Genomic DNA, 24,059 nt, shown 5'->3' on the forward strand with positions numbered 1-24,059 from the left:
CTATCAGTACTGCCTGAGGATCCCTTGACCTGGACCCGTATCGAGGAAGTTTGGCATTCTGACGAGACGCAATCAGATCCAATTCTGGTGTGCCCCATTACTGAATCAATTGTGCAAACACATTCCCTTGGACAGATGATCCTGTGACAACCACCAAAGAAGAGAGTCTCTGGTCTCTTGATCCAGATTTATCTGAGGAGATAAATCTGCATAATCCCCATTCCACTGCTTGAGCATGCAAAGTTGCAGTGGTCTGAGATGCAAGCGAACTATGTCCATTGCCGCTACCATTAAACCGATTACCTCCATACACTGAGCCACTGACGGCCGAGGAATGGAATGAAGAGCTCGGTAGAGGGATAAAATCTTTGATTTCCTGACCTCCGTCAGAAAAATTTTCATGTCCACCGAATCTATCAGAGTTCCCCGGAATGGAGACTTGTTAAGTTGACGCCTGGATTAAGATATCGTCCAGATAAGGCGCCACTGCTATGCCCTGCGGCCTTAGAACCGCCATAAGGGACCCTAGCACCTTTGTGAAAATTCTGGGAGCCGTGGCCAAACCGAAGGGAAGAGCCACAAACTGGTAATGCTTGTCCAGAAAGGCGAACCTGAGGAACTGGTGATGATCTTTGTGTATAGGAATGTGTAGATACGCATCCTTTAAGTCCACGGTGGTCATATATTGACCCTCCTGGATCATTGGCAAAATAGTCCGAATGGTCTCCATCTTGAAGGATGGGACTCTGAGGAATTTGTTTAGCATCTTGAGATCCAAAATTGGTCTGAAAGTTCCCTCTTTTTTTGGAACCACAAACAGATTGGAGTAGAACCCTTGCCCCTGTTCTGTTTCCGGAACTGGGCAGATCACTCCCATGGAATATAGGTCTTCTACACAGTGTAAGAACGCCTCTCTTTTTGTCTGGTTTACAGACAATTGAGAAAGATGGAATCTCCCCCTTGGGGGAGAATCTTTGAAATCTAGAAGATACCCCTGGGTTACTATTTCTAAAGCCCAGGAGTCCTGAACGTCTCTTGCCCAAGCCTGAGCGAATAGAGAAAGTCTGCCCCCTACTAGATCCGGTCCCGGATCGGGGGCTACCCCTTCATGCTGTCTTGGTGGCAGCAGCGGGCTTCTTGGCCTGTTTACCCTTGTTCCAAGTCTGATTAGGTCTCCAGACTGACTTGGATTGAGCAAGATTCCCCTCCTGCTTTGCGGCAGGGGAAGAGGAACAGGGACCACCTTTGAAGTTTCGAAAGGAACGAAAATTATTTTGTTTGGTCCTCATCTTATTAGTCTTATCCTGAGGAAGGGCATGGCCTTTCCCTCCAGTGATGTCTGAAATGATCTCTTTCAGTTCAGGCCCGAATAGGGTCTTACCCTTGAAAGGGATGGCTAACAGCTTAGCTTTTGATGACACATCAGCAGACCAGGACTTAAGCCATAACACTCTGCTCGATAAAATGGCAAAACCTGAATTCTTCGCCGCTAATTTAGCCAATTGGAAGCGGCAACTGTAATGATAGAATTAGCTAGCTTGAGAGCCCTAATTCTATCCAGAATATCCTCTAATGGAGTCTCAACCTGAAGAGCCTCTTCCAGAGCCTCGAACCAAAAGGACGCTGCAGTAGTTACAGGAACAATGCACGCTATAGGTTGGAGAAGAAAACCTTGATGAACAAATATTTTCTTCAGGAGACCCTCTAATTTTTTATCCATAGGATCTTTGAAAGCACAACTGTCCTCCACCTAAGGGACCGTCTGCCACGAGTTCCGCACGGCGTCTGATATGGGAAACATTTTATTAAAAGTAGTAGGGGAAGCGAACGGAATACCTGGTCTATCCCACTCCTTAGTAACAATTTCCGAAATCCTCTTAGGGACCGGAAAAACATCAGTGTAGGCAGGAACCTCAAGGAATTTGTCCATTTTACACAATTTCTCTGGAACTACAATATGGTCACAATCATCCAGAGTCGCTAAAACCTCCCTGAGCAATAAGCGGAGGTGTTCTAGTTTAAATTTAAAAGCCGTCATATCTGAATCTGTCTGAGGGAACATATTTTCAGAAATCTCTCCCTCAGCCAGCAAATCCCTCACTTCAGAACAGGGTACCATCAGAAGAGGTTACATCAGATATAGCTAATAAAGCGTCAGAGGGCTCAGCGTTTGTTCTCACACCAGACCTACTGCGCTTCCCCTGCAACCCCGGCAGCTTAGATAAAACTTCAGTGAGGGTAGTATTCATAACTGCGGCCATATCTTGCAGGGTGAAAAAATTAGACGCACTAGAAGTACTTGGCGTCGTTTGAGCGGGCGTTAACGGTTGTGACACTTGCGGAGAATTAGATGGCATAACCTGATTCTCTTCTGACTGAGAATCATCCTGCGACATACTTTTAGTAGCTAAAATATGTTCTTTACAATTTATTGACCTTTCAGTGCATGAGGGACACATTCTAAGTGGAGGTTCCACAATGGCTTCTAAACATATTAAACATTGACTTTCCTCAATGTCAGACATGTTGAACAGGCTAGTAATGACTACAAACAAGCATGAAAACACTTTATTTAGTGAAAAAAATAACAATCTTAAAAAACGGTACTGCGCCTTTAAGAGAAAAAAAGCATACACATTCTGCAAAACAGTCTAAACATGCACCAAATTTTTCAAAATTTTGTATGTAGACCCACTATAGGTAGTTAAGATTGCACCACAAATTTTTTTAACAATTAACCCCTTAATGTCCAAACCGGATCGAAAATAGGCCCAGATCCGGAAAAATACCACTCAGCACCTTGCCACAGCCCTGCTGTGGCCCTACCTGCCCTCTGGGATCGAAAGTGTGGGGTAAAAGCTTCAATTTGGCACAAAACATACACCAGGGCCCTCAGGAGTTAGAGCTTGCTGCCAAACTAACTGCGGATCTGAGGCGCGAAAATAGGCCCCGCCCATCTCACTCGATGTTCCCTGAGCCTCCAAGAACCGCACCAGAGCGGTTAAAACTAGCCATGTGGGTTCCAAGACCCAAAAATGTAAGCCATGTGTGCCCTAATAAAGATGCCCAAAACGTTTATTGCCCATAAAAATGTTAAAGCACTCCCTTTAAAAAAACGTTTGCTCACAAACATTTTGCATTCAGTGTCAACCATATATGTAATTGGCCCCATAAGCAAGCTAAGTAATACCCCTATTTTAGCTCTAGGATTACTGCTTACTCTTACCCTCCTGGGTATAATGTCAGTCTTTCTGAAATACACAGTCTCTCCAGAAAAAATATGACTGAACATACCTCATTGCTGCAAAGCATGAAACCGTTCCTCACACTGAATTTTCCTGTACTCCTCAGCTTCTGTGGGAACAGCAAATGGACCTTAGTTACAAATGCTAAGATCATCATCCTCCAGGCAGCAGTCTTCATCCATCTGCTGCCTGAGAGTAAATAGTACAAACGGGTACCATTTAAAAATAACAAACTCTTGATTGAAGAATTAAAAACTAATATTTTATCACCTCTTTCACTTTACTCTATCTAGTGCTTAGAGTAGGCAAAGAGAATGACTGGGGGTGGAGCTAAGGGAGGAGCTATATAGACAGCTCTGCTGTGGTGCTCTTTGCCACTTCCTGTAGGGAAGGATAATATCCCACAAGTAAAGGATGAAGCGGTGGACTCGTCTTACCTATATAGAAGAAAGGTATGTTTAATGTTTGTGCTTTATACAGTAATTCATGTAAAGGTATGTGTAATGTGTGTGTACTTTATACAGTAGTTCATGTAAAGGTATGTGTAATGTTTGTGTACTTTATACAGTAATTTATGTAAAGGTATGTGTAATGTGTATGTACTTTATACAGTAGCTCATGTAAAGGTATGTGTAATGTTTGTGTACTTTATACAGTAGTTCATGTAAAGGTATGTGTAATATGTGTGTGTGCTTTATACAGTAGCGAATGTAAAGGTATGTGTAATGTGTGTGCTTTATACAGTAGTACATGTAAAGGTATGTGTAATGTGTGTGCTTTATACAGTAGTTCATGTAAAGGTATGTGTAATGTGTGTGTGCTGTATACAGTAGTTCATGTAAAGGTATGTGTAATGTGTTTGCTTTATAGAGTAGTACATGTAAAGGTATGTATAATGATTGTGTACTTTATACAGTAGTTCATGTAAAGGTATGTGAAATGTGTGTGTACTTTATACAGTAGTTCATGTAAAGGTATGTGTAATGTGTGTGCTTTATACAGCAGTTCATGTAAAGGTATGTGTAATGTGTGTGTGCTGTATACAGTAGTTCATGTAAAGGTATGTGTAATGTGTTTGCTTTATAGAGTAGTACATGTAAAGGTATGTATAATGATTGTGTACTTTATACAGTAGCTCATGTAAAGGTATGTGTAATGTGTGTGTGTGCTTTATACAGTAGTTCATATAAAGGTATGTGTAATGTGTGTGTACTTTATACAGTAGCTCATGTAAAGGTATGTGTAATGTTTGTGCTTTTATACAGTAGTTCATGTAAAGGTATCTTTAATGTTTGTGCTTTATACAGTAATTCATGTAAAGGTATGTGTAATGTGTGTGCTTTATACAGTAGCTCATATAAAGGTATGTGTAATGTTTGTGTGCTTTATACAGTAGCTCATGTAAAGGTATGTGTAATGTGTGTGCTTTATACAGTAGCTCATGTAAAGGTATGTGTAATGTGTGTGCTTTATACAGTAGCTCATGTAAAGGTATGTGTAATGTGTGTGTACTTTATACAGTAGTTCATGTAAAGGTATGTGTAATGTGTGTGTACTTTATACAGTAGTTCATGTAAAGGTATGTGTAATGTTTGTGTACTACTGTACTTTATACAGTAGTACATGTAAAGGTATGTGTAATGTGTGTACTTTATACAGTAGCTCATGTAAAGGTATGTGTAATGTTTGTGTGCTTTATACAGTAGTTCATGTAAAGGTATGTGTAATGTGTGTGCTATATACAGTAGTTCATGTAAAGGTATGTGTAATGTGTGTGCTATATACATTAGTTCATGTAAAGGTATGTGTAATGTGTGTGCGCTTTATACAGTAGTTCATGTAAAGGTATGTGTAATGTGTGTGTGCTTTATACAGTAGTTCATGTAAAGGTATGTGTAATGTGTGTGTGCTTTATACAGTAGTTCATGTAAAGGTATGTGTAATGTGTGTGTGCTTTATACAGTAGTTCATGTAAAGGTATGTGTAATGTGTGTGTGCTTTATACAGTAGTACATGTAAAGGTATGTGTAATGTGTGTGCTTTATACAGTAGCTCATGTAAAGGTATGTGTAATGTGTGTGTACTTTATACAGTAGTTCATGTAAAGGTATGTGTAATGTTTGTGTACTTTATACAGTAGTTCATGTAAAGGTATGTGTAATGTGTGTACTTTATACAGTAGTTCATGTAAAGGTATGTGTAATGTGTGTGTACTTTATACAGTAGCTCATGTAAAGGTATGTGTAATGTGTGTGTACTTTATACAGTAGTTCATATAAAGGTATGTGTAATGTGTGTTTGCTTTATACAGTAGTTCATGTAAAGGTATGTGTAATGTGTGTACTTTATACAGTAGCTCATGTAAAGGTATGTGTAATGTGTGTGTGCTTTATACAGTAGTTCATATAAAGGTATGTGTAATGTGTGTACTTTATACAGTAGCTCATGTAAAGGTATGTGTAATGTGTGTGTGCTTTATACAGTAGTTCATGTAAAGGTATGTGTAATGTGTGTACTTTATACAGTAGCTCATGTAAAGGTATGTGTAATGTGTGTGCTTTATACAGTAGCTCATGTAAAGGTATGTGTAATGTGTGTGTGCTTTATACAGTAGCTCATGTAAAGGTATGTGTAATGTGTGTACTTTATACAGTAGCTCATGTAAAGGTATGTGTAATGTGTGTGTGCTTTATACAGTAGCTCATGTAAAGGTATGTGTAATGTGTGTACTTTATACAGTAGTTCATGTAAAGGTATGTGTAATGTGTGTGCTTTATACAGTAGCTCATGTAAAGGTATGTGTAATGTGTGTGTGCTTTATACAGTAGTACATGTAAAGGTATGTGTAATGTGTGTGTGCTTTATACAGTAGTTCATATAAAGGTATGTGTAATGTGGGTGCTTTATACAGTAGCTCATGTAAAGGTATGTGTAATGTTTGTGTACTTTATACAGTAGTTCATGTAAAGGTATGTGTAATGTGTGTGCTTTATACAGTAGCTCATGTAAAGGTATGTGTAATGTGTGTACTTTATACAGTAGTTCATGTAAAGGTATGTGTAATGTGTGTGTACTTTATACAGTAGCTCATGTAAAGGTATGTGTAATGTGTGTGTACTTTATACAGTAGTTCATATAAAGGTATGTGTAATGTGTGTTTGCTTTATACAGTAGTTCATGTAAAGGTATGTGTAATGTGTGTACTTTATACAGTAGCTCATGTAAAGGTATGTGTAATGTGTGTGTGCTTTATACAGTAGTTCATATAAAGGTATGTGTAATGTGTGTACTTTATACAGTAGCTCATGTAAAGGTATGTGTAATGTGTGTGTGCTTTATACAGTAGTTCATGTAAAGGTATGTGTAATGTGTGTACTTTATACAGTAGCTCATGTAAAGGTATGTGTAATGTGTGTGCTTTATACAGTAGCTCATGTAAAGGTATGTGTAATGTGTGTGTGCTTTATACAGTAGCTCATGTAAAGGTATGTGTAATGTGTGTACTTTATACAGTAGCTCATGTAAAGGTATGTGTAATGTGTGTACTTTATACAGTAGTTCATGTAAAGGTATGTGTAATGTGTGTGCTTTATACAGTAGCTCATGTAAAGGTATGTGTAATGTGTGTGTGCTTTATACAGTAGTACATGTAAAGGTATGTGTAATGTGTGTGTGCTTTATACAGTAGTTCATATAAAGGTATGTGTAATGTGGGTGCTTTATACAGTAGCTCATGTAAAGGTATGTGTAATGTTTGTGTACTTTATACAGTAGTTCATATAAAGGTATGTGTAATGTGTGTGCTTTATACAGTAGTTCATATAAAGGTATGTGTAATGTGTGTGCTTTATACAGTAGCTCATGTAAAGGTATGTGTAATGTGTGTGCTATATACAGTAGTACATGTAAAGGTATGTGTAATGTGTGTGCTTTATACAGTAGTTCATATAAAGGTATGTGTAATGTGGGTGCTTTATACAGTAGCTCATGTAAAGGTATGTGTAATGTTTGTGTACTTTATACAGTAGTTCATATAAAGGTATGTGTAATGTGTGTGCTTTATACAGTAGTTCATATAAAGGTATGTGTAATGTGTGTGCTTTATACAGTAGTACATGTAAAGGTATGTGTAATGTGTGTACTTTATACAGTAGTACATGTAAAGGTATGTGTAATGTGTGTACTTTATACAGTAGTACATGTAAAGGTATGTGTAATGTGTGTACTTTATACAGTAGTACATGTAAAGGTATGTGTAATGTGTGTGCTTTATACAGTAGTACATGTAAAGGTATGTGTAATGTGTGTGTGCTTTATACAGTAGTACATGTAAAGGTATGTGTAATGTGTGTGTACTTTATACAGTAGCTCATGTAAAGGTATGTGTAATGTGTGTGCTTTATACAGTAGTACATGTAAAGGTATGTGTAATGTGTGTGTGCTTTATACAGTAGTTCATGTAAAGGTATGTGTAATGTGTGTGTACTTTATACAGTAGTTCATGTAAAGGTATGTGTAATGTTTGTGTACTACTGTACTTTATACAGTAGTACATGTAAAGGTATGTGTAATGTGTGTACTTTATACAGTAGTTCATGTAAAGGTATGTGTAATGTGTGTGTGCTGTATACAGTAGTTCATGTAAAGGTATGTGTAATGTGTGTGTACTTTATACAGTAGTTCATGTAAAGGTATGTGTAATGTTTGTGTACTACTGTACTTTATACAGTAGTACATGTAAAGGTATGTGTAATGTGTGTACTTTATACAGTAGTTCATGTAAAGGTATGTGTAATGTGTGTGTGCTTTATACAGTAGTTCATGTAAAGGTATGTGTAATGTTTGTGTACTACTGTACTTTATACAGTAGTACATGTAAAGGTATGTGTAATGTGTGTACTTTATACAGTAGTTCATGTAAAGGTATGTGTAATGTGTGTGTGCTTTATACAGTAGCTCATGTAAAGGTATGTGTAATGTGTGTGCTTTATACAGTAGCTCATGTAAAGGTATGTGTAATGTGTGTACTTTATACAGTAGTTCATGTAAAGGTATGTGTAATGTGTGTGTGCTTTATACAGTAGTACATGTAAAGGTATGTGTAATGTGTGTGTACTTTATACAGTAGCTCATGTAAAGGTATGTGTAATGTGTGTGCTTTATACAGTAGTACATGTAAAGGTATGTGTAATGTTTGTGTACTTTATACAGTAGCTCATGTACAGGTATGTGTAATGTTTGTGTACTTTATACAGTAGCTCATGTACAGGTATGTGTAATGTTTGTGTACTTTATACAGTAGCTCATGTAAAGGTATGTGTAATGTGTGTGTGCTTTATACAGTAGTACATGTAAAGGTATGTGTAATGTGTGTGTGCTTTATACAGTAGCACATTATATTATTATTATTATTATTATTATTTTTGTTATTATTCCAGTGCCCTGTAGCTGCTCACAGTTTAGCACTGTTGATGAGGTTAGGCTGGGACACTTACTGAAAAGGGCTGAGAAAGCATGAAGAGCAGACACTCCCCCATCCCCCCTCCTATGCATATGAAAAGACCCATTACACAAACAGGAGCAGCAGGAGTCTGTGTCTACATCTTATACATTGGGGCTTGTTAGTTGTCTGAAAATCAGCACAATGTTATTAAAGGGACAGTCACCAGAATTTTTGTTGTTTAAAAAGAAAGATAATCCCTTTATTACCCATTCCCCAGTTTTGCATAACCAACATTGTTATAAAAATACACTTTTTTATCTCTGTGATTACCTTGTATCTATGCTTCTGCAAACTGCCCCCTTATTTCAGTTCTTTTGACAGACTTACTATTTAGCCAATCAGTGCTCACTCCAGGGTAACTTCACGTGCATGAGCTCAATGTTATCTATATGAAACACATGAACTAATGCCCTCTAGTGGTCAAAATGCATTCAGATTAGAGGCAGTCTTTAAGGTCTAAGAAATTAGCATATGAACCTCCTAGGTTTAGCTTTCATCTAAGAATACCAAGAGCACAAAGCAATCTTGGTGATAAAAGTAAATTGTAAAGTTGTTTAAAATTACATTTCCTATTTTAATCATGAAAGTTTTTTTTTGGACTTGACTGTTCTTTTTAAAGAATAGGCAACATTATACATTGTTACAAAAACACTCCCAGATGGGCTATATAAAGGAATCATCTACAAAACATTTATGCAAAGAACAATGTCCCTTTAACGTTTAGAGCAAAGTGGGATAATTTTATCAGAATTCATAAACACCTCCTACCTGTAAAGTTACCTTCTCGATTTCTGATTCATATGAATTAATTATCCAGTGAGTCCTTTATTACCATACAATTTCCATGAAGCCATTGCCTGTGCTGTTTGTCCTAACCAAGTCACAAGCATAACTATTCTAGAATACAAATTCACTGGATGGTGGTATCATCCACTCAATGTAATTGTTAAATTACAGTTTCTATTTATATGTACTTTAAGTCAATGTAAGATTTTTTTTGTAGTCTAATTAAAAATCTCATATAGTATTAGTATTATGTGGTTGTGCTTTTTCTGTCCCTCCATGAATAAGTGCTCAAACTACCCAGCATAAACTATGTGGGCCAATGAACAGAAACACAGTGCAATAACACTACACTGAGAAAAGCTATTTGCTTTTGTGTAAACTAAAAAAATGTTTGTTTTTAAAGATCATAGATAGATAGATAGATAGATAGATAGATAGATAGATAGATATAATTACGCTTGTGCTTTCTTTCTTTTCTAGACTGCTCAAGATATCTCCTTGTACAACATCACAGCTTTGTTCTATGAATTAATCACTGGACAAAAATATTCTCTCCCTTCAACATCTACAAAGTCAGAGGAAACTAAACTTTCCAAGCTTTCACCTGAGCAATCTGACAGTAAAAGAAAAATAACTGAAAGTAATAACAGAGAAATTACACCAGAAAACCAGAGCCAACCTACAAGAAAAAATGGTGTGCATTTATTCTAACCCTAAATTACTATTGGTTAAGTATCATTTGTATCTATATAATTTATTTTTATATTATTGTTTTATTGTTATTACAGATTTCCTTCCTCTGAATGATGTGGAGATACATTTCCTACCACTTAGCTGGGTGAATGAGCTTCATCATAAGAGTAAATTCCTTAAACTCTTCAATCTGATATATTTCTCTTGCAGGTAAAATCTATTTTCAGTGCTTGTCTTTCTTCTCTATAGATAAATGCAAGTGCTATTGCTGAAGTTCAAATATTGACCAATACAATCACATTTAACTACTTCTACACAAACCACAATCATCATTTAATGAGTCTAAAACAGTTTTAGATTTGATGAGTAACTATGAGCATTTTTTGAGTTTATTTGGTTGTCATAGATCTCACAACAAATACATCTTCATATACTGATTTTTTTTTTAAAGTAATTTCAAACATTGCTTCTATTTTCCTGACAACTGTATCATGTGACAGTCATCAGCCAATTACAGACTCCTATACATATACATTGTGAACTCTTGTACATGTTCAGTAGGAGCTGGTGCCTCAGAAAGTGTGCAAAACCCCCCAAAATAAATTGATATTGGTCCCTCCTAGACCCTTCTACTGCATAATAATAGCACTTACAGTTGACCGGGGCAGATCTAGTATGGCAGAATTGTCACAAACTGATTTATGGTAAAGGTGGCATCTTATGAACATGCACTAAGCTCTTCAGTACAACCCATTGTACTGCCAATGGATATTTTATGGCTATGTGCTGGATTTTATGCACTTGTTAGCAATGGGTGGCTGAAACACCTGTACTCCAATAATTAATAAGGTCGTTATTAGGAGTACTTATAATTAGCAATCTTGCCTCGGAAAAAATGTGCTAACAAAAGAATAATGGTTATAAATAAATGTAACCACCTACACTGATAAAGACACAGCAATCAGGTATATAGCATATTCTAACATATTTATTTAATGACAAGGATCAAACAAATAAATGACAAAAAAACTAAATCCCCATATATCCAAATAGGATATATGGACGATAAGCCCTGACGAAGCCGTAATGGTGAATCGATTGTTGGCTCATCACAACTGCTCCCCATATTCTTACTACTAGTCGTGGGAGGATGCACACATGCAGGATCTAACCAGGGCCGGACTGGGAAATCAGACCGGCCCTGGAAATTTGTATGGAACAGCCCGCCCCCTCCAGCCCACTCCACCCCTTCCAGCCCAGCCCCCTTCAGTCCAGCCAAGCCAACTATGTCCCCTAGTTTTATCCCTCAGGCAAGAATAATAAACCTATGGGACTGTGGCTCCAACTCCCCATACACACACTCCCAGCATACCATGGAAGATATAAAAACACTTTCTCCAACATAGGTGTGTCCGGTCCACGGCGTCATCCTTACTTGTGGGATATTCTCTTCCCCAACAGGAAATGGCAAAGAGCCCAGCAAAGCTGGTCACATGATCCCTCCTAGGCTCCGCCTTCCCCAGTCATTCTCTTTGCCGTTGTACAGGCAACATCTCCACGGAGATGGCTTAGAGTTTTTTGGTGTTTAAATGTAGTTTTTATTCTTCAATCAAGAGTTTGTTATTTTAAAATAGTGCTGGTATGTACTATTTACTCTGAAACAGGAAAGAGATGAAGATTTCTGTTTGTAAGAGGAAAATGATTTTAGCAACCGTTACTAAAATCGATGGCTGTTTCCACACAGGACTGTTGAGAGGAATTAACTTCAGTTGGGGGAAACAGTGAGCAGACTTTTGCTGCTTGAGGTATGACACATTTCTAACAAGACTCGGTAATGCTGGAAGCTGTCATTTTCCCTATGGGAACCGGTAAGCCATTTTCTTAGTTTAAGTAAAAGAATAAAGGGCTTCATTAGGGCTTAAAAAACTGGTAGACATTTTTCTGGGCTAAAACGATTGCTTTACTAAGTATATTTGGCAGATTATTACTTTTAATAGTTGTTAAATCTTGGGGATTGTTTTAATAAAAACGGCAGGCACTGTATTGGACACCTTTTTCACTGGGGGCCTTTTCTAGTCATAGACAGAGCCTCATTTTCGCGCCTCTAATGCGCAGTTGTTTTTGGAAAGCATGGCATGCAGATGCATGTGTGAGGAGCTAAGAACCACTGAAAAAGCTTATAGAAGGCATCATTTGGTATCGTATTCCCCTCTGGGCTTGGTTGGGTCTCAGCAAAGCAGATACCTGGGACTGTATAGGGGTTAAATGTAAAAACGGTTCCGGTTCCGTTATTTTAAGGGTTAAAGCTTTCAAATTTGGTGTGCAATACTTTTAAGGCTTTAAGTTACTGTGGTGAAATTTTGGTGAAATTTGAACAATTCCTTCATACTTTTTCACATATTCAGTAATAAAGTGTGTTCAGTTTGAAATTTAAAGGGACAGTAACGGTTTTATTGTAAAACGTTTTTTGTGCTTTGTTGACAAGTTTAAGCCTGTTTAACATGTCTGAACCATCAGATAACGATGTTCTATATGTATGAAAGCCAATGTGTCTCCCCATTTAAATATATGTGATATATTTGTGTCATAATGTCCAAACAAAGTAGGGATAATAATGCCATAGATATGATATTGCCCAAGATGATTCCTCTAATGAGGGGAGTAAGCATGGTACTGCATCATCCCCTTCTGTGTCTACACCAGTTTTGCCCACACAAGAGGCCCCTAGTACATCTAGTGCGCCAATACTTATTACCATACAACAATTAATGGCTGTAATGGATAATTCTATTGCATGCATTTTTTTCCAAAATGCCTACTTATCAGAGAAAGCGTGATTGCTCTGTTTTAAACACTGAAGAGCAAGAGGACGCTGATGATATCTGTTCTGACATACCCTCACACCTATCTGAAGGGGCCAGGAGGGAGGTTTTGTCTGAGGGAGAAATTTCAGATTCAGGGAAAATTTCTCAACAAGCAGAACCTGATATTGTAACTTTTAAATTTAAATTTCAACATCTCCACGCACTACTTAAGGAGGTATTATCTACTCTGGATGATTGTGACAATTTGGTCATTCCAGAGAAATTAGGTAAGATGGACAAGTTCCTAGAGGTTCCGGTGCCCCCCGATGTTTTTCCTATACCCAAGCGAGTGGCGGACATAGTAAATAAGGAGTGGGAAAGGCCCGGCATACCTTTTGTCCTCCCCCTATATTTAAGAAATTAGTTCCTATAGTCGACCCCAGAAAGGACTTATAGCATACAGTCCCCAAGGTCGAGGGGGCGGTTTCTACTGTAAACAAACGCACTTCTATTCCTATAGAAGATAGTTGTGCTTTCAAGATCCTATGGATTAAAGGTTAGAGGGTTTGCTTAAAAAGATGTTTGTTCAGCAAGGTTACCTTCTACAACCAATTTCATGCATTGTTTCTGTCACTACAGCTGCGTGTTTCTGGTTCGAAGAACTAGAAAAGTCGCTCAATAAAGAATCTTCGTACGAGGAGGTTTTGGACAGAGTTCAAGCTCTTAAATTGGCTAACTCTTTTTTATTTTAGATGCCGCTTTGCAATTAGCTAGATTAGCGGCGAATAATTCAGGGTTTGCTATCGTGGCGCGCAGAGCGCTTTTGCTTAACATCCCTTTCAAGGGTAAAACACTGTTTGGCCCTGACTTGAAAGAGATTATTTCAGACATCACTGGGGGAAAGGGCCACGCCCTTCCTCTGGATAGGTCTTTTAAGGCTAAAAAGAAGCCAAATTTTCGTCCCTTTCGCAGAAACGGACCAGCCTCAAATTCTACACCCTCTAAGCAAGAGGGTAATACTTCTCAAACCAAGCCAGCCTGGAGGCCGATGCAAGGCTGGAACAAGGGTAAGCAGGCCAAGTCACCTGCCACTGCTACCAAAACAGCATGAAGTGTTGGCCCCCGATCTGGGAAGGATCTGGTGGGGGGCAGACTTTCTCTCTTTGCTCAGGCTGGGGCAAGAGATGTTCAGGATCCTTGGGCGCTAGAAATAGTTTCTCAAGGTTATCTCCTGGAATTCAGGGAACTACCCCCAAGGGGAAGGTTCCACGGGTCTCAATTATCTTCGAACAGGCATTCTTACACTGTGTAGAAGACCTGTTAAGCATGGGAGTGATTCATCCTGTTCCATTAGGAGAACAAGGGATGGGTTTTTACTCCAACCTGTTCATAATTCCCAAAAAAGAGGGAACATTCAGACCTATTTTAGATCTCAAGATTCTAAACAAGTTTCTAAGGGTTTCATCATTCAAAATGGAAACCATTCGAACGATCCTTCCTACCATCCAGGAAGGTCAATTCATGACCACGGTGGACTTAAAGGATGCGTACCTACGTATTCCTATCCACAAGGAACATTTTCGGTTCCTAAGGTTCGCCTTTCTGGACAAGCATTACCTGTGGCACTTCCATTCGGATTAGCCACTGCTCCAAGGATTTTCACAAGGGTACTAGGGTCCCTTCTAGCGGTGCTAAGACCAAGGGGCATTGCAGTAGTACCTTACTTGGACGACATCCTGATTCAAGTGTCGTCTCTGTCAAAAGCAAGGGCTCATACGGACATTGTCCTAGCCTTTCTCAGATCTCACAGGTGGAAAGTGAACATAGAAAAAAGTTCTCTGTCCCCGTCAACAAGAGTTCCCTTCTTGGGAACAATAATAGTTTCCTTAGAAATGAAGGTTTTTCTGACAGAGGCCAGAAAATCAAAACTTCTAAGCTCTTGTCAGGTACTTCATTCTGTTCTTCTTCCTTCCATAGCGCAGTCCATGGAAGTAATAGGGTTGATGGTTGCGGCAATGGACATAGTTCCTTTTGCACGAATTCATCTAAGACCATTGCACCTGGGCATGCTCAGACAGTGGAATGGGGATTATACAGACTTGTCTCCGACGATACAAGTAGATCAAATAACCAGAGATTCACTCCGTTGGTGGCTGACCCTGGACAACCTGTCACAGGGAATGAGCTTCCGCAGACCAGAATAGGTCATTGTCACGACCGACGCCAGTCTGGTGGGCTGGGGCGCGGTCTGGGAACCCCTGAAAACTCAGGGTCTATGGTTTCGGGAAGACTCTCTTCTCCCGATAAACATAATGGAAATCTTTGCCCAAATAACTCAATTATGGGGCATTCCAGACTTGGTTCTGATGGCCTCTCGTCAGAACTTCATGGTCCCTTGTTACGGGTCCAAATCCAGGGATCCCAAGGCGACTCTATTGGATACAATAGTAGCACCTTGGATCTTCAACCTAGCTTATGTATTCCCACCGTTTCCTCTCATTCCCAGGCTGGTAGCCAGGATCAATCTGGAGAGGGCTTCGGTGACCTTGATAGTTCCTGTGTGGCCACGCAGGACTTGGTATGCAGACCTGGTGAATGGGTCATCGGCTCCACCATGGAAGCTACCTTTGAGACAGGACCTTCTTATTCAGGGTCCATTCGAACATCCGAATCTGGTTTTCCTCCAACTGACTGCTTGGAGTTTGAACGCTTGATTTTATCAAAGCGTGGGTTTTCAGATTCTGTAATAGATACTCTTATTCAGGCTAGAAAGCCTGTAACTAGAAAAATTTACCATAATATATGGAAAAAATATATCTGTTGGTCTGAATCTAAAGGATTCCCATGGAACAAGATAAAATTCCTAAGATTCTTTCCTTTCTACAAGAAGGTTTGGAGAAAGGATTTTCTGCGAGTTCTCTGAAGGGACAGATCTCTGCTTTATCTGTTTTACTTCACAAAAGGCTGGCAGCTGTGCCAGACGTTTAAGCGTTTGTTCAGGCTCTGGTTAGAATCAAGCCTGTTTACAGACCTTTGACTCTTCCCTGGAGTCTTAATCTAGTTCTTTCAGTTCTTCAAGGGGTTCCGTTTGAACCCTTACATTCCATAGATATTAGGTTATTATCTTGGAAAGTTTTGTTTTAGGTTGCAATTTCTTCCGCTAGAAGAGTTTCTGAGTTATCTGCTCTGCAGTGTTCTCCGCCCTATCTGGTCCATGCAGATAAGGTGGTTTTTACGTACTGAGCCTGGTTTTCTTCCGAAGGTTGTTTCCAACAAAAATTTTAACCAGGAGATAATTGTACCTTCTTTGTGTTACACAATTTGGACGTTGTCCGTGCTCTAAAATTCTATTTAGATGCTACAAAGGATTTCAGACAAACATCTTCCTTGTTTGTTGTTTATTCTGGTAAAAGGAGAGGTCAAAAAGCAACTTCTACCTCTCTATCTTTTTGGCTTAAAAGCATCATCAGATTGGCTTATGAGACTGCCGGACGGCAGCCTCCTGAAAGAATCACAGCTCATTCCACTAGGGCCGTGGCTTCCACATGGGCCTTTAAGAACGAGGCTTCTGTTGATCAGATATGTAAGGCAGCGACTTGGTCTTCACTGCACACTTTTACCAAATTTTACAAATTTGATACTTTTGCTTCTTCTGAGGCTATTTTTGGGAGAAAGGTTTTGCAAACCGTGGTGCCTTCCATCTAGGTGACCTGATTTGCTCCCTCCCATCATCCGTGTCCTAAAGCTTTGGTATTGGTTCCCACAAGTAAGGATGACGCCGTGGACCGGACACACCTATGTTGGAGAAAACAGAATTTATGTTTACCTGATAAATTACTTTCTCCAACGGTGTGTCCGGTCCACGGCCCGCCCTGGTTTTTTAATCAGGTCTGATGATTTATTTTCTTTAACTACAGTCACCACGGTATCATATGATTTCTCCTATGCAAATATTCCTCCTTTACGTCGGTCGAATGACTGGGGAAGGCGGAGCCTAGGAGGGATCATGTGACCAGCTTTGCTGGGCTCTTTGCCATTTCCTGTTGGGGAAGAGAATATCCCACAAGTAAGGATGACGCCGTGGACCGGACACACCGTTGGAGAAAGTAATTTATCAGGTAAACATAAATTCTGTTTTTCTCAATTAGTTATGCTCAGATATTATATCTGATTTGAAGTAAAATAAAGGGCAAATCTCACATTAGCTGACAAGTGACACCCCCGGAATATTTCTAAAGTATTTATGTATGTAAAAATAATCTACCCCTGGGGAGTAGGGAAGAATGTACAAGTGTTAAGCAAGTTCTATGAAATCAGCTAGAATCAGAGGCTTTGAATAAAATACACAAATTGACACCATGTAAAGGTGAGTTCAAACGGTGTATTAGCATAGATAGCTGTGCACCTTATTGAACACTAGGAATAATTGAGTAATATAATAATTGAGTGGCGAGCTGGTGGTACAGGAGGTTAGTACTACTACTGGACTAGTGGACTTGTTCACATTCACAATAATAATTAATAAAAAAAATACAACTACATACATGATTGTGATGAGTTCAGACTGTCTTGAACTGAACTAACTGTGCCACTGCCTGCCTCTGCTTTGCTGCCAAGTTGCCACCGTGAGTCAGTGTGTGTGTCTCGCCGTCTTTCTTCAGTCCCTGCTCCCACACGTAACCCCAAGTGGCCTGCAACTTACTCCTCAACAACTGCTCTGCTTGCTAACGCAGCCGCTCCCAGGCTGAGGCTCCCTCCACTATCATGTCACGTGGTGAGAAACTGAGAACGAAAGACGTAAGCCGCCGGCCCACCCCACCTGACCCGGCCTGCATAAGATTCCTGACTCTGTCTGAGTCCTCCCTGGCCCGGCCCGCCGCCTCATCCAGTGACAAACACTGTGGCAGAGTGCCGCGGCCCACATAAGATTCCTGACTCTGTCTGAGTCCTCCCTGGCCTGGCCTGACCCGGCCCGCCGCCTCATCCAGTGACACACACTGTGACAGACTGTGACTGTGAGTGACAGTGACAAAAAGACACAGACTCAGTCACTGTTAATTCGCTATTTGGCTAAGTTAGTTACTGGTTGCGGTAAGGTTAGCGGTTAGGTTGGTTATAACTTATTTTACTAGACCCAGTGCTGCAGTCACAGACAGAGTAAGTGTAAGTAAGTCAGTGTAAGGGACTATTAGATTACCGGCCGCAATATCGCAAACAAAAATATATTATATTAATCGCAATGCAATGCATCATATGTATACAGCAGCAGCCAGCCTGAGGCTGAGCCCGGCTGAGCTGCAGGCCGGCGGCCCACCGGGATTTTCCCCGGTATTCCGGCTGCCCAATTTGGCCCTGGATCTAACAGGTGCATCAACGGCTTGTTTGCTACCCGCCTTGACACACACAGCGTTCAGATTATGAGACCTGGAGTACGTGTTCAGTAGAGCGCACTGGAAGCTCTCCAGCTTCTCTGCTGTTTCAGACAAGGCAGTTCATCCCGGAAGCTAGCGGTGGTCTGGTATGGTGAGTTTATAGCCCTTTAGGTGACGGCTTGCATACCTGTACCTATTGCACTCAGTGTTTGGCGTGTTGTCTTCCTCACTCATTCTTCTCAGTAAGGATTTGGCAGCACTGTAATAAGTGGATGTTGGATCAAGCAGGAAATATATATTACTGTGTATGCCATTTTTTTCATTGATGATCAGTGGTAACCGTATTATCTTCCTTCACACTTGGACTCCTATTTGGATTAGTTTGTCATTTATTTGTTTGATCCTTGTTATTAATTAAATACGTTAGAATATACTATATACCTGATTGCTGTGTCTTTATTGGTGTAGGTGGTTACATTTATAGCCACCAATCTTTTGTTAGTACATTTTTTTTTCTGATACAAGAGTGCTAATTAAAAGTACTTTTATTTTATTTATTTTTTAATATATTCTTTTATTAAGGTTTTAAGCAAAGTACAGAAAAATAAATCGTGTCACGGTACAAGAATACCAGTCATAACGACGAACATTAATACGTCATCTTTACATACACTAATTGGTAGCCGTTAGATTAAAAACATATATTTAGAAACCTCTATTTTTAAATGAACTTTAGCATAGCAGTAACTACAGTGTTGGTTACTCATGGACCCACTGGAAAACTAAAGGTAAATCATATGGTAGTTACGGTAGAGGCCTTTCTTGGGCCATTTGAATAACTATATAAATAATCAATTTCTAAAATGTAAAACACATCGAGGTAGATTACGAGTTTTGCGTTACGGCTTTTAATGCTGAAAAAATGGCAATTTCAGCGTAATTGCAGTAACGCAGCTATTGCGAGTCGTGTCGGTATAGCTATACCGCAAGCATTTTAGCCTGTAACGCAACGTCCATTCCGCACTCAAAAGGATGATTTTCATAGCGCCGATATTACAGGTTGTGCGGTGAGGCTAAAATGCTTGCGTTACAGCCTCCACCGTCACGATCCATACCGCCATCTGAGACCAGTAGTTATAAGTTTTGCGCCACAAAAATGTTTCACAAAACTCATAACTAAAGTGTTACAAAGTACACTAACACCTATAAACTATCTATTGACCTCTAAATCGCCACCCTCCCGCATCACAAACACTATTTAAAACTTATTAACCCCTAATCTGCCGCCCACCCATATCGCAACTATTAAATAAATGTATTAACCCCTAATTTGCCGCTCCCGACATCGCCGACACTAACAACAATTATTAAACCCTATTCCGCCGCTCCCCGACATCACCACCACTATAATAAAGTTATTAACCCCTATTCTGCCTCTCCCCGACATCGCCAACACTATCATAAGTTATTAACCCCTAAACCTCTGGCCTCCCACATCTCCAGCATTAAATAAACCTATTAACCCCTAAACCACCGGCTCCCCACATTGCAAAACACTAAATTAAACTATTAACCCGTAAACCTAACACCCCCCTAACTTTAAATTAAAATTACAATATAACTATATTTAAATAAATAAATAAATAAAAACTTACCTGTAAAAAAAAAATAACCCTACTATTAAACTATAAATTAACCTAACCTAAAATAAGAAATACTACCAATTTAAAAAACCTAAATTACAAATTTAACAAAACCTAACACTACAAGAAAAATAAAAAAAATCTAATATTACAAAAAATAATAAACACTAAATTACGAAGAAACCCCCCCCACTAAGCTTACAAAAAATAATAAACGAAATTATCAAAAATAAAAACAATTGCACCTAATCTAATAGCCCTATAAAAATAAAAAAGCCCCCCCCAAATAAAAACACCCCCTAGCCTACAATAAACTACCAATAGCCCTTAAAAGGGCCTTTTGTAGGGCATTGCCCTAAAATAAAATAAACAGCTCTTTTACCTATAGAAAAATACAAAGCCCCCCAACAGTTAAACCCACCACCCAACCAACCCCCCCCCAAAATAAAAAAAACTAACTCTAAAAAAAAACTAAGTTACCCATCGCCATTAAAAGGGCATTCAGCTTTTTTTCATTGCCCTTTAAAGGGCATTTAGCTCTTTTTCAAAAGCCCAAACCCTAATCTGAAAAAAAAAACCACCCCAAAAAATAAAAAAAATACCTGACACTAACCCCAGAATATCTACTCATGGTTGCTGAAGTCTGGACATCCAGGCTGCGAGAAGTCTTCATCCAGGCGGCGACATCTTCATCCATCGCGTGGGCGTCTTCTATTTTCATCCCGGCGGAGCGGCAAAGACATCCAGCGCGGAGCGTCCTCCTCATACGGTCCCCGCTGTGCACTAAAGCTTCAATGCAAGGTAGCTGTTTCAAAATGGCGTACCTTTCATTCCTATTGGCTGATTTGATTCTTCAAATACAAATCAGCCAATAGGATAAGAACTACTGAAATCCTATTGGCTGATTTGCAATGCCATACAAAAGGCCCATTTAAAGGCTATTCATAGTTTATTGTAGGCTAGGAGGCGTTTTTATTTTGGGGGGCTTTTTTATTTATATAGGGCTATTAGATTAGGTGTAATTGTGTTTATTTTTGATAATTTCATTTATTGTTTTGTTGTAAGCTTAGTGTTTTTTATTTTTCGTAATTTAGTGTTTATTTTTTTGTAATTTAAATGTTTTTAATTTTTCTCGTAGTGTTAGTTTTTTTTTAAATTTGTCATTTAGATTTTTTTAATTGATATGTTTTTATTTTATTAGATTAGTTATGTTAGGTTAATTTATAGTTTAATGTTAGTTTTATATATATTTCACAGGAAAGTTTTTATTTATTTAAATAGAGTTATTGTAACTTTAATTTAAAGTTAGGGGCTGTTAGGTTTAGGGGTTAATAGGTTAATTTAGTTGCGGAGATGTGGGAGTCCAAAGGTTTAGGGGTTAATAACTTTATTATAGTGTCAGCGATGTCGGGAGTGGCATAATAGGGGTTAATAACTTTTATTATAGTGGCGGTGTTGTTGGGGAGCGGCGCAATAGGGGTTTATAACTTTTATTAGTTTCGGGGAGCGGCGGAATAGGGGTTAATAACTTTTATTAGTGTCAGCAATGTCGGGAGCAGCAGATTAGGGGTTAATAACTTTTAGGTGTTGGCGATGTCGGGGGCAGCAGATTTGGGTTTTATGTTAGGGTGTTAGGTTTAAACGTTACTTTTTTTCCCCATAGACATCAATGGGGTTTGCGTTATGGAGAATTTTCATTCCGCACTTCAGGTATAAGGTTTTTTTCTAACACTCTCTCCCAACTGATGTCTATAGGGGGAAACTTGCACTAACACGTCAAAGCAGCCCTTGGATTATGTGCGGTATAAAGCTTAACCCCATCATATCGCATGCACAAGGAGGCTTTTCAGTAACTCGTAATGGCAGCACTATGGAGGGTGAAATAATGCAACTTTTTTGGCTTTACTTTCGCACCCTGTTTAGCGCAAAACTCGTAATCTAGGTGATTTTAAACAATAACAAGAGCATAGTTATATACTGACACCCGAAAGCTGCTGAGGGCTGTTACAAATAAAATATAGCATGGAAATTTGTCAGCGGGTAAGCACCGCTTGTAGTAATGTAAATTAGCTATTTGTAATGTAAGATAATATTATGAGTTAGTGTAGAATCTTTAAGTTTGTAGCTAGGGATATAAATAAAAATTATATTGGGCAATTACAGTAACAAGTGGGGGAGCAGCCTATCTACCCTTAAATATATTAGCGTGCCATCTTGGGGGTTAAGACCGTTAATAGTGCGGTGATTGCTACATACTGAGGTGAGTTAGGGAGTTTCAATGGGAGAGAGCGTCCTTATATAGCCAAACAAAATCAGCAATTTCCAATTCTGATTTATAGGGGGTCAGTCTAGTAGAGAGAGAGAGAGATAAGGGGTCAACTAGGGTTGCATTTATGGATCGGTATTAGCTATAGTGTATAACTTGTATCTCATACACAAGGTAGAATAGTAGCCTCTATATATCTGCATTTATAAATTTGGTGGCTATTATGAGGACAGAGATTGAAAGGTAGACTAATACACAAGCAGTGAACATTCTCAGAGGTCTGGTGTATAGGTTAGAGCGCACAAATTACAGATGTAATGAGGAAGATTATTTTGCTGCCTCGGCCGCTGGCAGCTTGTCATCCAATAGTTTATACAGGATTATATTATACAGGATTATTAGTGCTAACCTATTGGCTCAAATAGTGGGCAAAATTAACAACAAAACCAACAGAGCTCCAGAAAAAGTTTGTAACAGGCTTTCAACAAAAATATATAAAGAATATAAAATGTAGTAGTGGCAGAATATTCAAAAGCATTCACATTTGCAAAGTCATCTAACAGATATCAACAAGGAGGTTTAACATTAGACATCCTAGTACACAAAGAAATAAGGCTAAATGTCTCATTCATGCAAGTATCAGGTGACTATAAGGCTATGTTAGACCTCCTCAAACTGTGGTAAACAGATGCACTAATTATAGAGTACAATATAAATGCAGGCATATCTCAGACCGCTAGCAGTCATCATAAAATTATAATACCCTCTTTGATTTGTACATAGTATTGTATAAAAAGCGTCCCTAGGTCAAGGCCTCTCTGGACAGCCATGTAATACAGATTGCATATCTCACAGTTATCTAACCCCAACTCTGCTAGTACAGTTAGAACACAGTCCTGCAGATAACATGATCCAAGGCCACATAAAGAGGAGGAGCGTCAGCTTGTATAGTGATACTGTGAATGTCAGTCCCTTATTCCAAACACCGATAATCATAAAAAGGCTTCTCCAAAGGTGCAATAGACTTATCTTCCCCAGTGTGAAGGACCGAAAAGAATCTAGGTGCTCCCAATATTAGATAAGGACTCGTCATATAGAGCTGGAGTTAAGCAGTTACTCGTTCCGTCTGAAGGGGACTAACCTTCCATAGGCATCTCACAATTGTCACCCCCTAGGTGAAGCACACACCGTGGTAGTTAGATCACTGTCACATGTCGCCTCACGATCTGCAGCTGCATGGTGCTGAATGAAAGTCAGCTTGTGGTCTGACTCCATATGCTGTATATTGCTAGCTTCATTAATTAATGGCTGCTGTGTCCACCGGTCTGCGACACCTATTGTGGATGATCCGATTAGGTCTGCCAGCAAGTCCTCAGTGAGGTCCTCCCTAACAGGGCAGATGGACACAGACCTTAGAGTGTGAACAAGATCTGCGTGGTGTAGGTCTAGTAGAGAGCTAAGCTTAGCTAGGGCGTAGGATAAATCCATTATTCTTGATGATGGGGTTGTCACTAAGGTTTCAGGGGTATATGCTGTAATAAGATGATTGACGGCTCCCACTGTGTATTAAAAGCTGAAGAGGAACCCAGTACTCTTAATTCCTTTTGCTGGGGGAGGGTGTTGTGTGGTAGCTCTTGACTCACATTCAACTTGAAACACAGAGCAGACCTCTAGAGCTTAGAAGCTGGCATGGCTTCCCTGTCGAGCTAAGACTAAGCTTTCAGTCCAGATCTCAGCTTTTGGAGTC

At 39.3% G+C, this 24,059-nt stretch overlaps 1 protein-coding gene across 1 annotated transcript in view; it reads left to right on the plus strand.

Annotated features, from left to right (window-relative positions):
- The window catches only part of DNAAF3 (dynein axonemal assembly factor 3), a 123,115-nt gene that overhangs the window by 93,226 nt on the left and 5,830 nt on the right, over window positions 1-24,059 (plus strand). Inside the window, exons 8-9 of the mRNA XM_053689942.1 lie at window positions 10,015-10,228; window positions 10,323-10,437. Coding sequence (XP_053545917.1) covers window positions 10,015-10,228; window positions 10,323-10,437 — 329 coding nt within the window. The remainder of the gene's footprint in view (window positions 1-10,014; window positions 10,229-10,322; window positions 10,438-24,059) is intronic.

This window comes from Bombina bombina, chromosome 8 (genome assembly GCF_027579735.1).
Source record: "Bombina bombina isolate aBomBom1 chromosome 8, aBomBom1.pri, whole genome shotgun sequence".
In the NCBI taxonomy this organism is placed as follows: Eukaryota; Metazoa; Chordata; class Amphibia; order Anura; family Bombinatoridae; genus Bombina; species Bombina bombina.